This window comes from Heterocephalus glaber, unplaced genomic scaffold (genome assembly GCF_053883595.1).
Source record: "Heterocephalus glaber isolate CG9 unplaced genomic scaffold, H.glaber_assembly_v1.0 deba00001531, whole genome shotgun sequence".
Classification (NCBI taxonomy): Eukaryota; Metazoa; Chordata; class Mammalia; order Rodentia; family Bathyergidae; genus Heterocephalus; species Heterocephalus glaber.
In genome coordinates, this window is record NW_028258329.1 from 3,624,269 (window position 1) to 3,640,957 (window position 16,689).

Consider the following 16,689-nt stretch of genomic DNA (forward strand, 5'->3'; position numbering starts at 1 on the left):
CGTGGACAACTCCGAGGACCCCGTGTACGAGAGCCTGGAGGAGTTCCATGTCTTTGTCTTGGCCCATATCCTAAGAAGACCCATCGTCGTCGTGGCAGACACGATGCTGAGAGACTCGGGTGGAGAAGGTAAGATATCAGGGCATCTCTAACCATGGCTCAGAAGGTGTGATGTCCACTTAGCAGGCGGCACACATGGAGGCTGAGCTTCCTGAGAAGACCACCACTCATCCCACCGCATAGACAAAGACCACGTTATTCTGCATGTTCTTTTCTCCCCAGTGGTGGTAGGGATGGCTCTTGGTCATCCTCCCTCCGTGTCCCTTGCCACATCTCCCGGGGTAGACGCTGCCTCCCCACTTTGTGGATGAGGAAACTGAAGCCCAGAGGCTGATGCCCCTACCAGGTGCAGCCCAGGAAGGGCTCCACCGCATTTCCTCCCTCAAGCCTGCAGCTCCCAGAGGCCCAGGAGCAGGAGTGAGGGTGTCCTGGGGGACCCACAGGCCCAGCCACACCCTCTGATGAGGCAGGAGAGAGGATGAGCCAGGGATGGTGGACCAGGACGACAGTGAGTGCCGTCCCCAGGCCCCCGTTCACCTGCCCCACTCAGCTTCCCTCCCTCCCACCTGTGCCCACTGGTTTTCACTTTCCCTTCACTGCTACCACCATCAGGAGTCAGGCCCCTCTCACTGCCATGTATCCTTTTTTGTCACTTCTGAAGATGACATCATCCGCTGGAACGCCAGGCATGCATTCCCAGTGACAGGTCCCTGCAGCCCCACTGGAATTTAGACCTCCACTCTGATGAAAGTTGCAGCTTTTCCAGAGAGTCCCCCCACTAGGCTGTGGCTCTGTATGCTGGGTCACAGCTGCCAGAGCTGCGCAGCGTGCCACAATGGTTAGGTGGGGCTCGTCCCGCCTGGCGCCCCTCCTTCCCAGTGCTCCCAGGGACTCGGGCTTGCAGAGGGCTGCAGCTCTGAGTGCAGCACCAGGATGCACAGGGCCGCTGTGCAAGCTAGGAGGCAGCCCCAGGACAGCCCTGGGCTGCAGAGTGGGCCTCGCTTCCTTCCACTCCACCTGCAGCCAGCTTGCAGATGGGCCCTCCACTGTCAGCAGGAGTCCTCTGGAAGAGCTGCCTGACCAGCCAAAGTGGGGGTAGAAAGGCTACCTAGGAAGTCATCAAAGATGTCGCTGAGGGGGACTGTCCCTGCCTTCTGCTTAGAGGAGCGTGGCAGCTCCCTGGCGCTGGGGCCAGAGGCTTCATGCTTTATGATTAAAACACAGATGCTGCTGCAGACACTGGCAGATGTCTCCAGAGGTGATTCTCTCTCAGCAAAGGTTTTGGACCTCTCTTCCCTCCTTACTCTGAGTTAGGAGACAAGACCATGTCTCCTCACAGTCATTGACATCCCCATTTCTCATTTCCAGTCTGACAGCCAGTCCTGAGGCTGGCTGGTTGGTCCCTCCCCATTCCACAGGAGGGGCTCTCAGAATGCAGAACACATATGCTCTTGTGAAGTGTAGGTATTGTTTTCCACACAAACACTCCGTACCCAGGAGAAGAGGCCATGTGCCCAGAGACACAGGAGGTCCGGCCAGCCTTCAGCGTGGGTCACTGCTGACCGCATGGCTCTTGACCACCTGCTCAGGCCTCAGGGCCCCAGGGCAGGTCACCATGGGAACCTGGCCCTGGTCCTCCGCACTGCCCCTCCTCGCCCTTCCCCTGCTCCTTCATCCTGTTTGTGTCCACAGCATTTGCGCCCATCCCCTTCGGAGGCATCTACCTTCCCTTGGAGGTTCCTCCCAACAGATGCCACTGCTCGCCTCTGGTCCTCGCCTACGATCAAGCGCATTTTTCCGCCCTTGTGAGCATGGAGCAGAGAGACCAGCAACGAGAACAAGGTACACCACCTCCCGGCAGATGGGCACCAACACTGGCAGGCAGAGCAGGCCACAGGATGGCTTTGGTGGGCAGAAGAGGCACAGCGGGTGGGCTGAGGACAGCTCCTTCCAAAGCACACCTGTGCACATGCACAGCGATGGAGTGTGCACAGCTACACCTGGGCATGTCGTCACTAAACATATCCTTGTTAAAATCAGTGTTTCATTTTAAATGCTAACATGAATAATTCTGCCTCCCTTACAGGGCCTTTGCTGTTTGTTCCCTCTCACATGTATGTGTACATTTTTTTATTTAAATTAAACTCATTTTTAGCTGATACATAAAAACATGAGATTGTACATATTTATGGAGTACCATATGATGTTTTGACACATGCATACGTTGTGTAATGCTCAAATCAGGGTAAATATACCTATCCCCTCAACCATTTATAAATCTACAGTGAAAACATTGAAAATCTTTTCTGCTAGCTTTTTGCAATACACAAATTCCCTGCTATAGTTTTTTAAAATCATAGCTAAGTAATTTTTGTTAATGTACTGTGTATGTATTTCATACAGATACATTTAGTCTTACATGTAATTTTAAAAGAAAACTGTGCAAGAGCAGGGATTGGCAACCTACTATGGCCCACCACCTATTTTTGTCAATAAAGTTTTATTGGAATACATCCACAGTCATTCATGGATACTTTGCCCGTGGCAGTTTTGTACTATAGCAGCAGAGCTGAGTAGTAGCCATAGAGGTTGTGTGGACTGCAAAGCCTCAAATGTTTCCTCACTATTACTGCACAGAAAAAGTCTGCTACTCCTTCTCTAGAGGGGGTTTTGGAATTACAGAGTCACTCTCCTTTCAGATCTTTAAAGCTGAGTTTCCTACAAGTAGCCATTTCAGTGTTGCTGATGTACTTGCTGGGCCAGCCCCACAGGCTGTGCACTGCACAATTCCTGCCACCAGACTGGGGCTTGTTTCAGTCAGTGCCTGCATTTGTTGTAAAAGTCCGAGGATTCTATGTGAGTGGTTGCTATTGTCTCTTGTTATGACAATGTGTGACTAGCTGAATGGTGAGGGGAAACCCTTCTTATCTCACTTTTGTTTGGGGAATAGGCAGAGAGTCAGTCCCCCGGGAGACTGAAGGACAGGCAGGTGGGACTAGTTTCGGGATCTCCTGCACTGGCTGAGGTCTCAGGAAACCCCAAGTGCCTCCCCGGGCTGCCACAGGCCAGGAAGCTCCAGGTGTCTTGTCCTGACCTTCACTCTGGGAATGTAGCACAGGAAGTAAAACAGTGACAAAATGCTCCACAGGGCTTCCAGATGCTACCACTTCCTGCAGATGGCCGGCAAGGTAGGGACACAGACAGATGAACAACACCAGCCTCCTTCAGCCCAGCTTTCACCTCACAGATAGAGTCGGGAGGGAGTGTTGGGTCTTCAGGGTTGAATCCGAAACAGTGAAACAGGCATCCCGAGTCCTCACCGCAGCTGATGCAGATGCCTTGCTTGCTTGAGATCTCCAGTGAGTGCACTCAGTGTGCATGGGCTGGCACCAGGCCGATGGGTGTTGCCCCAGGCAGGGAGGGGTGCACGGCCGCTGGGTGCTCTGCCCCCAAGTGCTCAGTGATATTTGCATGTGCTTTTGTGCACCCGTGCAGTTCTAGGTTGGCCCTCCACACTTCCTGTCCCCCAGCCCACAGTCACTGCCATGAAGCGTTGCTAGGACGGTTTGGTAGGACGGTATGTGGCGGCTTCCAAAGAGACCTGGCCAACATGCACAGCGGTGGGGAGCAGGCAGGCACTAGAAAGGAGGCTCATGATGTGGGACCCCAAGTCAAAGTTTGCTTGGAATAAAATAGCATCTCCCACCAGGTGACACAGGAACCTCCAGGACTGGAGAAGGTGGGGTTGGAAGGATTTGCTTCATGAAAAACACCATTGCCATTTATTTCTGTTCTTTTTCAAAAATTCAATATATAAGGTAATTATCGAGATAGATTTTCCTTCCTAAATGCAAACAGCCTGTGAGCCTCAGGGACATAGGGAGGTCAGAGAAAGAGCCCCAGATGTGTCCCTGACACCTCCCCCAGGGGCCCTGCTCAGCGAGCCCAGAGGGCAGTGGACCGGCAGGCCTTCGCTGTTAGACACGGTGGAGAGAGGCCAAGATGATGGACCAGCTCCCCACAGGCTAGGACAGAGGCTTACAGACATCACACCGAGGTTTTCTACTCATTCATTGGAACACAGTCAACAAATCCAAAATGTGATGCTTGCAGAGAAAGACAGAAAGAAAGAGAGAAAGAGAGAAAGAAAGAAAGAGAGAGAGAGAAAGAGAGAAAGAGAGAGAAAGAGAGAAAGGAAGGAAGGAAGGAAGGGAGAAAGAAAAAGAGAGAAAGATAGAAAGAAAGAAAGGAAGGAAGGAAGGTAGGAAGAAAGAAAGGAAGGAAGGAAGAAAAAAGAGAAGAGAAAGAAAGAAAGAAAGAGAAAAGAGAAAGAAAGAAAGGAAAGAAAGAAAGAAAGAAAGAAAGAAAGAAAGAAAGAAAGAAAGAAAGAAAGAAAGAGAGAAAGAAAAGAAAGAAGGGAAGGAGGGAGGGGAGAGAGAGAAAGAAAACTTTTCCAAAGAACAGCTTGCCACCTTGTGTCCTGATGCGTAGAAACACACAAAGTTTACAGAAATGAGGGAGTTTATGAAGATGATCCTGGGGGAAGGAGGGACCACACAGAGCAAGTCTACCCAGCAGGCCATGAAAGCAGTTTGTCATCCGTATTTGATGCATAACTCATAGTTAAATCTAACACTGCCTGTGTTTTAATATTCCCCTCATCAGTAGATTGTAACATCTTTGTAACATCTTTTCTTTTTTTCTGATTGTGCTGGTGGTCAAACCCAGGGCCTCGCACATGCTGGCAAGTCCTCTCCCATTGAGCTGCATCCCAGCCCTGTTCATAACATAGATTCCAGCATATGTGGCCACAAACCATGCTTTTTCCTACAGGATTAATTTATTTATAACAAGCAGAAACAACCTCTTTTAAGTAGAAATTTGTCTTAACGTGTTATATTATTGAATATTCCACTTAAATTTTGTGATGTGAGTTCATCAGTATAGGTCTAAAAGTGATTATTATCACTTTTTTATCCAACAGCAAGCAAACTGGCCCAGCTGCGTGCTTGCCTGGATATAGAAATGGAGAAAATGCATGACAACACCTATTATGGGATGTATTCGATGAGTTTGTGGTGGCAAAAAGGCTTTAGAAACCAGAAAGTGCCTTAAAAATGCGAACCGCCTTCGTTGTCTTTGTGATCGGCCTCCCTCCTCTTGAGCTACTTTCTAAGTCCACTGGGTGAGCAGAAAGGCAGGGTCAGCACCGAGTGGAAAGTGCAGCTCTGCCAGCCCTGATGAGCTGAGGCCCGCTTCCTCTACTGCTCCTCGAGGGAGGCCCTGAGGAGCCAGCTCAGGCGACTAAGTACCCGCTGTGTGGTGAGGAGGAGGAGCTGGGGACTTTGTGCTCACACCCCTGCAGCCCAGGGCTGTCATCTTTGACTCATTGCCCTGACCTCACAAATGGCCAGGAGGTGCCAGGAGCTGTGGGAATTGATTAATGGCTTTGGAGCGCTGTCCTCAGCTTGCAGAGTCTAGAGAGCAGAGTCAAGCTGGTTAAACGCCCTCGACGTGCATTTATCACCAGGTATCTGCCTGTTGGTTCATGCCCCAATCAGGACCATGGGCTCAGGAGCCCAGAGCACAGGCCAGAGGGATGCCAGCAGCAGGCGTCTTTGTGGCGAGAACTGATTGAGGAGCCTTCACCAGTGCCTGGAACCTTAGGTATCGCTCTTGAAACACCCAAATCATAAAGATGCAAGAACGGAGTAGTGGCTGAAGGGAATGAGTTCAGATGCCAGCCTTCCCTTGAGTCCCGAGCCACAGAGCAGGCACAGGCACCTGGCCTCCCCCGCCAGTCTCCTGAAGGTGTCCACACCCACACAGAAGCACCAGCCTAAGGACACATCGGTCACTGTCAGCTTCCCCGTTCCTGAACCCACCCCATCCCTGGACTCCGTGCGATGTGCAGTCTGCCTTCAGGCAGCACCACGCTCCTAGGCACCACAGTACAGGAACAAGCACATGCTGGCCACCAGAGCCCCCTTCAAAGGAGGGCAGGAGCAGCCAGGACTCATTGTCCTGGGTGTGAGAAGTGAGCTTGTAGGTTGCTGATGTGACTGCCTACAGAGGCTCTGTGGTCGTCATTGTCCACGGGGCCACATCTGATGCACGTACTGAAGACACCCTCTGGGGGCTGCAGGCATCACTACCCACTTTTGGCATGAGGTCAGGAGCCCAGGGGTTGACATAGGAGCAGAACCTTGCCTTAGCCTGAACATCTCTGGTCAGCATGTTTTCCAGAGTCATCAGTTTGAATTTCTGTAACAATACCATAGGTGGGGTGGCTTGTACACAACAAAAACGTTACAGTTCTGGAGGCTGAAAGTATGAGATGAGGGTGCTGCAGATTTCAGTCCAGTGAGGGCTGGTTTCATGGTCTACAAACAGCTACTTTCTCACGGGGAACCATCACATTACAAGTACTAATCCCTTTACAAGGGCTTCATCCTCATGAGCAAGCTCCCCAGAGGCCCATGTCATAATTCCAACACATGGGGATTGGGCTTCAACAAGTGAATTTGAAGGGGATATCAATATGCAGAGCATAGCAAGCCTATCGCATAGACTAACCACCAGGTCCAAGAGCTTGCCGTCTTCACCTGTACACCAGGTAATATGCAGCTGCCACTTGTAGCCTTGACGCTCTCCTCAGCCCTCTGTCTGGGGCTGGCTTCAGCCTGGAGTGCGTGATGCCACCCCTGGTCAGCACAGCCCCTCTTGTTCTTATGGTGGGAGAGTCCCAAGGCTGCTAAGCAGAAGTGAGGCCGTGTTCCCCATGTCCTCTGCCTTCAGCCTGTGCTCTTGTTTCTTATGGCTCGTGAATGGAAAGCTACAGACAATCGCCAACACATACAGCCACCTGTCTTTGTCTTACTTTTCCTAAACTGCAACCTTAGGAGGCAGGGCTCTGGGCCCACAGAAACAACAGGGAACCACGTTCCTGCGTGCTTGGGGCCCACCTCTCAAGGGCACAGAATTCTCACGGCTATGTCCCTCCTCCCTACTCCAGGAACCAAATTCCATATTGGGAGAGCTTTGTGTCCATGCAAAACCCTGTAGAATAATTTTTACAGCAGCTTCATCTATAATAGCTAAACACTAGTGCCAATCCAGAAGTCCTTCCTACCTGAAGAGTTGAGCAAGCTGTGGTACCTCCACTCGGTGGAATACAGCCAAGGACACATACAGGAACTTGGATGTGTCCTGAGGGAACTACGCCAAGCGAGAAAAGCCAATCCCAAAATGTGATTCTGCTTGGGAATCACTCTTTTTAAAAAAATTACTTTTATTGGTGCATTTTAGGTATACAGCATAATGACGTTCATCATTGGAAATTTGCACCTTTACATAGTCTCTCTTGGTTCTTATTTTTTCCCCTTCCCCTGCCCTCCCTTCAACCCCTCCATCCCTCCCTATTTACAGACTTTGTTTCCATTTTTTCATTTTCTTACATTAATTCCATTCCCTTCTTTCCTTTCCCCTACCCCTCCCACTTCCCCTTCCCATTTGCCCCTTTTCTTCCTATTTCACATTATCTATTATACCTTTTAGTCCTTATTTATACTTTCAGTTTCTCACACTACAGAAACTATTCATTATTTACACGTGTGTGTCCTATTTATTTCACTTAAGAGTATGGCCTCAACGGGCATCCATTTAGCTATAAATGTCTCTAATTTCTCATTTTTATGGCTGAGTAGTACTCCATTTTATTAAAAAATATATATATATTTTCTTTATCCAGTTTCCAGTTGATGGGCACTTGGGCTACTTCCAAGTTTTAGCTATTACAAATTGTGCTGGTATGAACATGGGTGCACATATATCACTGTGGTATGATTCTTTTAATTCTTTGGGGAAGATACCCAGCAAGGGAATAGCCGGGTCAAATGAGACTTCCAGTCCTAGTTCTTTGAGGTATCTCCATACTGATTTCCACAGTGGTTGCACCAGTCTACACTCCCACCAGCAGTGGAGCAGGGTTCCTCTTTCCCCACAGCCCCACCAGCATTTGTTATTCGTTGATTTCATGATAGCAGCCATTCTTTCTGAGGTGAGGTGGAATCTCAATGTTGTTTTCATTTGCGTCTCTCAAATGACCAGTGATGTTGAACATTTTTTCATATGTCTATTTGCTATTTCTACTTCTTTGTCTGAAAAATGTCTGTTCATTTCAGATGCCCATTTTTGGATTGGGTCTTTAAATTTGGGAGGTCTGATCTTTTTAAGTTCTTTATAGATTCTAGATAGTAAACCTTTGTCTGAGGAAAAGCAGGTGAAGATTTTTTCCCACATTGTGGGCTGTCTCCACACTGCTGGTGGTTTCTCTTGCTGTGCAGAAGCGTTTCAATAAGAAGAGATCCCACTTGTTGATTCTTTGTGATACTTTACAGGCAAATGAAGTTTTGTTCATAAAATCTTTTCCTACACCAGTGTCTTCAAGAGTTCTACCTAACCTCTGTTCCAGCCAGTTCAGTGTTTCTTTTTTAATATTTAGATCTTTAATCCATTTCGATTTTAGTTTAGTGCATGGTGACAGATATAGGTCTAGTTTTAATCTTTGACAAGTTGAAACCCAATTTTTCCAGCACCATTTATTAAAGAGGCTGTCTTTCCTCCAGTGAGGGTGTTTGGCTCCTTTGTCGAAGATGAGGTGGCTGAGTGTGTCTGGAGTTGTTTCGACATCTTCTAATCTGTTCCACGGGTCCTCAGGTCTGTTTCTTTGCCAGTACCATGCTGGTTTTATCACCATAGCTTTGAGGTATAGTTTCAAGTTGGGGGTTGTGATACCCCCTGCCATGTCTCTGTTGCCTAGGATTGCTTTTGCTACTCTAGATCTCTTGTTCCAAATGAATTTTTGGATTATTTTCTCAAGGTCCATGAAGTATGGTGCTGGGATTTCAATTGGGATTGCATTGGATCTATACAGCAGTTTGGAAGTATGGCCACTTTCACTATGTTGATTCTTCCTACTCAGGAGCAAGGGATGTCTTTCCATTTTCTGATATCATCTTCAATCTCTCTTTTCAGAGTGTTACAGTTTTCAAAGAAGAGGTTTTTGATTTCTCTTGTTAGGTTGATTCCTAGGTATTTCAGTTTCTTGGATGCTATTGTGAAAGGAATTGTTTGCCCTATTTCTGTCTCAGTGAGTCTGTTGTTTGTGTAGAGGAAAGCTACTGATTTTTGTGTTGACCTTTTATCCAGCTACTCTACTGAATTTGATTATTAAGTCTAGAAGACTTTTGGTGGAGTTCTTGGGGTCTTCTATATAGAGTATCATGTCATCTGCAAATAATGACAATTTGACTTCTTCATTTCCTATCTTTATTCCTTTTATTTCTTTTTTTTTCCATTAAGTTTATTGGTACATTTTAGGTATAAAATACAGTTACATTCATCATTGGGATCTTGTACCTTTACATGAGTATCTTGGTTCTTATTTTTTTCCCCTTCCCCTGCCCTCCCTTCACCCCCTCCACCCTTCCCTATTTGCACAGACTTTGTTTCCATATTTTCCCCTTTTTTCGTATTTTTTCTTTTCCCTTCTTTCCTTTCCCCTACCCCTCCCACTTCCCCTGCTCCTTTAGACCTTTTCATCCTATTACACAATATCAATTATACATTTTTAAAATTACAATATCAGGAACTAGAAGAAATTACCACAGATTTTACAGAATTTAAAAAGATATAGAAAGCATATTACAAAAATCTTTTTTGAAATAAATTGGACAACTTCTAAGAAGCACCTTGGAAGACAAATTAATGAAACTGACTCTGTAGGAAATATAAAATTTGAATAGCACCTATTAAAGAAAGTATATTCCTAGCTTGAAAACCTATCTATATGACAACAACAGGCTCATATACATTTTAACTGATAAATTATATCAAACATTTAAAGCAGAAAGAAAAAGCCATATGATCCTGTCAGTAGTTGGAGAAAAAGTATTGGACTAAATTCTACAGCTGTTCATGGTAAAACCTATCAGGAGACTAGAAGTAGAACAGAACCTTCTCAACAGATCAAAGACATGTACTCCATACTTCCAGGAAAAATGCCTTATATGGATGGAGAAGATACAATTCTTTCTCCCTAAAGTGGGGAACAAGGGCAGATATGCCTACTCTTCATCTGTCCATTAAACTTTGAAACATAGGCTCAAACCAAAATAATCTGGCAATAAAATGACACAATTAGGATAGGATTGGCAAGGTAGAAGTAAAATCTTTATATGTAGATGAAATGATTATCTACAGAGAAAATACTAAGAAATCTCTTGGAGCTCCTAGAACTTGTATTTGAATTTAGCAGAATCAGAAAACACAAGGTATATATAAAACTTCAGGTCTATGTATACTTGCTATAAATGAAGAATTGGATATTGAAATTTAAAAGTTATGTAGGAGTACAAAGGACCTAGAAAAGTGAAAAGAAAAAGAAAACAGTGTTGGAAGACATTTATTACCTAATTTTAAGACTTCCTCTAAAGCTACAGTAATCAAGGCAGTGTTAGTGTAAGTAAAGACATATAGATCATTGTAAGAAAACAGAGCATCTAGAAATAGAACCACACATATATGGTCCACTGAGGTTTGAAAGATTATTTAACATTAACATTTTATAGAACATAAACTCAATTCAAAAGCAGAGGAAAAGATAGTGTTTTCAGCAAATGGCACTGCAATACCTGCTATCTGTATATAAAAAATTAACTTCAACCCTTTATTTCCATACATAAAAAAAACTTGAAAGGATCTATGAACCTAAATATGAAAGACTAAAACCTTAAGAAGAAATTATAAGAGAAAATGTTTATGAATTTAGGGTAGGCAAGAATTTCCTAGGATATAAAAAGCATGATGTATAAGAGAAAAAAAATGATAAATGAGATTCCATCAAAATTTAGTACTTTAAATGACATTGTTAAGAAAATGAAAAGTAGGGCCAGGGATTTAGCTCAGTGGTTTTTCCGCCTGCCGCACAAGCACAAGGACCCAAGTTCGATCCCCAGTACCAAAAAAAAAAAAGAATATATAAAGAACTCTTACAGCTCATTAATAGACAACCCAATTAAAAAATAGACACAAGAAGATGATAAATAGCCCGTACAGCACAAGGAAAGGTGTGCAACACTAGAATCAGAAAAATACTAATCAGTACAATAACAAGATTGAATATACACTCATTAGGGAGATGAAGTTCATGACTTTTTCTTTTTGTTGGATTCTCCCCCTTTACATTTAATTTCTTGTCATGCCCGATGGATTCATTCTGCCCTGCTTCCTGGGATTGTGATCCTCATTGTCTGTTCCTAGGATATTATCCAAATTTTTTGGAGTGCTGGTTTGTTATTCATGAAGTTCCTGAGTTGCTCTTTGTCATGAAAGTATCTTATTTCTCCATCAAGTTTGAAAGATAGTTTTGCAGGATACATCAATCTGGGTTGGAGGCTGTTTTCCTTTAGGGCTTGAAATACATCACTCCAAGCTCTTCTTGCCTTGAGGGTTTGCATTGAGAAGTCTGCTGTGATTCTGATGGGATTTCCTTTGTATGTGATTTGTTTCTTTTCTCTAACTGCTTGTAGAATTTTGTTCTTCTGTGGGGTTTCTGGAATCTTGACTATTATATGCCTATGTGTAGTTTTTTTTGATCAAGGCTATTTGGAGTCCTATATGCCTCACTTATCTGTATGTCAAGTTCTTTTTCCCTGCATGGGAAGTTTTCTGCCATCACTTCTGTGAACAGTTTTTTTTATGTCATCTGCACTCTCTCCTGTTTCTTTGTTGACTCCAATCAGTCTTATGTTATTCTTCTTTGCATCGTCTAGCAGCTGCTGGATTGATTTCTCATGGTCCCTTACAATTTTGAAGCAATTTTTCTTTTCTTGGTCACTAATTGCAATCTTATCTTCTATATCTGAAATTCTGTCCTCACATTGGCTCATTCTGCTGTGTAGACTTTAGTGGAGTTTTTAATCTCCTGGAAATCTGTTTGTATCCGTTTTATGAATTCCATTTGTTTCCTATGTTGGGATTCCATAGTATTCCTCAGCTCCTCTGTTTTTTTTAATGTGTTCTCTCTAGATTTATTAATCATGTCTTGTACTAATGGCACAATCTCTGCTGTTATCAGAGAAATTATTTCTGAATCCATTTTTTCCAGATCCTCTTTTGTTGCCAGTTCAGGGAGTACAGATGGTTGAGTATCAGAGTGTTCCATCTCATTTCCCTTCAGGGATGCTGTAGGTAATCTGGAAGTCTGTTTTTGAGACTTGTTTACTTGTCTTCTCATTTTGACGGGGGGGGGGGGCTCTGTTGGCACCCACACAGCTCACCTCATCTGGGCTGGGAGTGGTGGAATGGCAGCCCAGAAGCCCCTTCCTCTGGGCCAGGACTGGTGGAAGGACAGCCTGGAAGCCCTTTCCTCTGGGCTGGGAGCAGTGGAACAGCACCCTTTTATTTCTTTCTCTTGTCTAATTGCTGTGGCTAATGTTTCCAAGACTATATTGAACAGGAGTGGTGATAGTGGACATCCTTGTCTTGTTCTTGATTTTAGTGTGAAGGATTTCAGTTTTTGAGCATTTAGTATGATATTGGCTGTTGGTTCTTCATAGATGGCTTTTATCAGATTGAGGTAGAAACTATCTATTCCAATTTTTGTAGGGTTTTTATCATAAATGTGTGTTGGATTTTGTCAAATGCTTTTTCTGCATCTATTGAGATGATCACATGGTTTTTGTCCTTGGCTCTATTGATATAATGTATTACACTTATTGATTTGGATATGTTGAACCATCTCTGCATCCCTGGGATGAATACCACTTGGTCAGCATGTATGATCTTCTTGATAATCTTCTGCATTCTCTTTGCCAGTATCTTATGCAGGATTTTTGCATGTATGTTCATTAGTGAGATTCGCCTATAGTTCTCTTTATCGGTTGGGTATTTCTCTGCATTGGGGATCAAGGTGATGCTTGCTTCCCAGAATGAATTCAGGAGCATTGCTTCCCTTTCAATTTCATTGAAGCATTTAAACAGTAGTGGCAGTAGTTCCTCTCTACATGTCTTGTAGAATTCAGCAGTGAAGCCATCAGGACCTGGGCTTTTCTTAGTTGATAAGTTTTAATTATGTTTTCAATTTCATTGATTGATATTGTGTTGTTTAGAATTTTTAGGTCTTCTTCATTCAACTTTGGTAATTCATATGTACCTAGGAATCTGTCCATTTCTTCTGTGTTTTCCATCTTATTGGCGTATAGGTTCCCAAAGTAGGTATTGATGATCCTCTGGATTTCTGCTGGGTCCATTGTAATTTCATCCTTTTCATTCCTAATTGCATGGATTTGGGCCTTTTCTTTCCTTTTTCGGATAAGTTTGGCTAAGGGTTTGTCAATTTTGTTGATTCTTTCAGAGAACCAACTCTTGGCTTCATTGATTTTTTTGTATCATTCTCTTAGTCTCCATTACATTGATTTCTGCTCTGATCTTTATGATTTCCTCCTTTGTATGAGCTTTGGGTTTGTCCTACTCTTCTTTTTCTGGAAGCGTGAGGTTCATCATCAGGTTGTTTAATTGGGCTCACTCTGTTTTCCTAATATGCGTATTCACTGCTATGAATTTCCCTCGCAAAACTGCTTTCATTGTGTCCCATAGATTCCAATATGTTGTACTGTCATTGTCATTTAATTGAAGGAACTGTCTGATTTCTTCTTTAATTTCCTTGTGACCCATTGGTTATTCAGAAGTGTGTTGCTCAATTTCCAAGTGTTTATGAAATTCTTGAGGTATGTTTTGCTATTGATCTCCAATTTCATCACAATATGGTCTGATAATATACAGGGGATAACTTCAATTCCTTTGCACTTAATTAAACATGTTCTATGAGTGAGGTGGTCTATTTTAGAGAATGACCCATGTGCAGCTGAAAAGAATGTGTATTCTGATTTTGTGGGGTGGAGCATTTTGTAAACATCTGTTAAGTTCATTTGTTCAAGAGTTTGATTGAGTTATAGTATTTTGTTGCTTATTTTTGTCTAGTTGATCTATCTTTTTGTGACAGTGGGGTATTGAGGTCCCCCACTACTGTTCTATTAGTGCTTCTTTGATTTTTCATGTCCATTAGTATTTGTTTTATATAGTTGGGTGCACTGTTTGGTGCATATATGTTTATGATTGTCATCTCTTCCTCTTGGATTGTTCCCTTTACAAAGATGTAGTGTCCTTCTTTGTCTCTCTTAATCAGTGTTGGTTTGAAATCCACTTGATCTGCAAAGAGGATAGCTACGCCTGCTTTTTGGGGGGTTTACTGTGGCATGGAGTATTCCACCCTTTAACTTTCAGTCTATGTGTTTCTTTTTGAATTAAGTGTGTTTCTTGTATGCAGCATATTGTTGGATCTTGCTTCTTGACCCAGTCTGCGAGTCTATTTCTTTTGATTGGTGAACTGAGACCATTAACATTGATGGTTATAACTGATGCATATGGACTTATCATTGTCATGAGTTTTTCTTTTTATTGGATTCTCCTCCTTTGCATTTAATTTCTTGTCATCCCCAATGGATTCATTCTGCTGGGCTTCCTGGGGTTTTGATCCTCATTGTCTTTTCCTCGCATATTGTCTAAAATTTTTTGGAGGGCTGCTTTGGTATTCATGAAGTTCCTAAGGTGCTCTTTGTCATGAAAGTATCTTATTTCTCCATCAAGTTTGAAAGATAGTTTTGCAGGGTACATCAATCTGGGTTGGAGGCTGTTTTCCTTTAGTGCTTGCAATATGTCACTCCAAGCTCTTCTTGCCTTGAGTGTTTGTGTTGAAAAGCCTGCTGTGATTCTGATGGGCTTTCCTTTGTATGTGATTTGTTTCTTTTCTCTAACTGCTTATAGAATTTTGTTCTTCTCTTGGGTTTCTGGAATCTTGACTATTATATGCCTATGTGTAGATTTGTTTTGATCAAGGCTATTTGGAGTCCTATATGTCTCACTTATCTGTATGTCAAGTTCTTTTTCCCTGCTTGGGAAGTTTTCTGCCATCACTTCTGTGAACAGTTTTTTTATGTCATTTGCACTCTCTCCTGTTTCTTCATTGACTCTGATCAGTCTTATGTTACTCTTCTTTGCATCATCTAGCAGTTGGTGGATTGATTTCTCATGGTCCCTTACTATTTTAAAGAAATTTTTCTTTTCCTGGTCACTAATTGCAATCCTATCTTCTATATCTGAAATTCTGTCCTCACATTGGCTCATTCTGCTCCATAAACTTTCAATTAGAGTTTTTAATCTCCTGGAAATCTCTTTGCATCTGTTTTATGGATTCCATCTTGTTCCTGAGCTCCTCTATGTTTTTATCTGTGTCCTCTCTAGATTGATTAATCATGTTTTGCACTATGGGTACAATCTCTGCTGTTATCTGAGAAATTTTTTCTGATTTCATTTTTTCCAGATCCTCTTTCATTGCCAGTTCAGGGAGTCCAGGTGGTTGAGTATCAGAGTGTTCCATCTTGTTTCTCTCTGGGGTTGCTTTAGGTGATCTGGAAGTCTGATGTTGAGACTTGTTTACGTGTCTTCTCATTTCACTGGGGGGGATCACCTCCTTGGTGCTGGGGTCAGTGGTATGGTAGTCTGGAAGGTTCACCTCCTCTGCGCTGGGGGCAGTGGTACCGGGTATCACTCTTGAAATGACAAAATCATAGAGATGTGACAACAGATTAGAGTTTGACAGGGAGGGGGTGGTGGAGAGAGGGAGGTGTTTCTCTAAAAGGAGAGCAGAAGGGAAGCATCTTGTGATGCAGCTGCTCTGTGTACTTACATAAATGTAGGAAACGGGGAAAGGGGACATTACCAGAACCTCTGCAGTAAGTCCTTGTCTCCTGGGAGCCACGGCAGTACACAGTGAGTTACAGGAAAGGTAGAAAAATGAGACTGAGAAGAGGCTGAGCTTTGGGTCTGATCAGTGCTGCTCTGGGTGCCAAAGACAAAAGCTTGCAGCTTACTGCACCTTTTATTCAGTACTCAGTATATCAGGAGAAACAAATGTAACAAATGACTTGCAGAGAGTTCAGTACATCTGCATAAACAAGATGGTAACAGTCTAAGAACAACGAGGAACTGAGTAGATGTTTGTTCCTCCCAGGATGTTTTCAGCTTCCAGGATGTTTCTTGTCCTGGAGAATCACAGCATCACCAGATCATTGAGGTCTCAGTTGTGACTGGAGGCCAAAATGGAATAATGTCTCAGAATTCCATAGCTGGGCTGTAGGCAAGAGAACTAGGCTAACCAAATGATTTTTCCCTAAAATTATGTAGCATTGCTCCCTACACATAAATTTATACATGTGGTAAAATTACCTAGAACTAAATACACACAGTGATGAGTGTATGTAAAACAGCCATCTGCATACAATCTGTGGAGTATAGCAAGGCCAGTATCCTGCTTGTGATTTTGGACTATGTGGTTAACCAGATGTTACCATGGAAGAAACTGGGAGATGTGTCCACAAGACCTCTTCCTTCATATTATTTCTTACAATTGAGAGAAATCTATAATAGAAAGTTCAACTTATAAATATAAATAGGTATAATTGGAATATGAAAACATATATTGAGTAGCAGGAACATCAATGGCCAAAAA

General features: G+C 43.5%; 1 protein-coding gene across 8 annotated transcripts in view; it reads left to right on the forward strand.

Moving 5' to 3' along the window:
• Otud7a (OTU deubiquitinase 7A) overlaps positions 1-16,689 on the forward strand; it is a 317,930-nt gene that overhangs the window by 287,885 nt on the left and 13,356 nt on the right. For all 8 annotated transcript variants that reach the window (XM_087188263.1, XM_087188261.1, XM_087188260.1 and 5 more), the window contains 2 exons: positions 1-128; positions 1,752-1,901. In XM_087188263.1, the coding sequence (XP_087044389.1) occupies positions 1-128; positions 1,752-1,901 (278 nt within the window). The remainder of the gene's footprint in view (positions 129-1,751; positions 1,902-16,689) is intronic.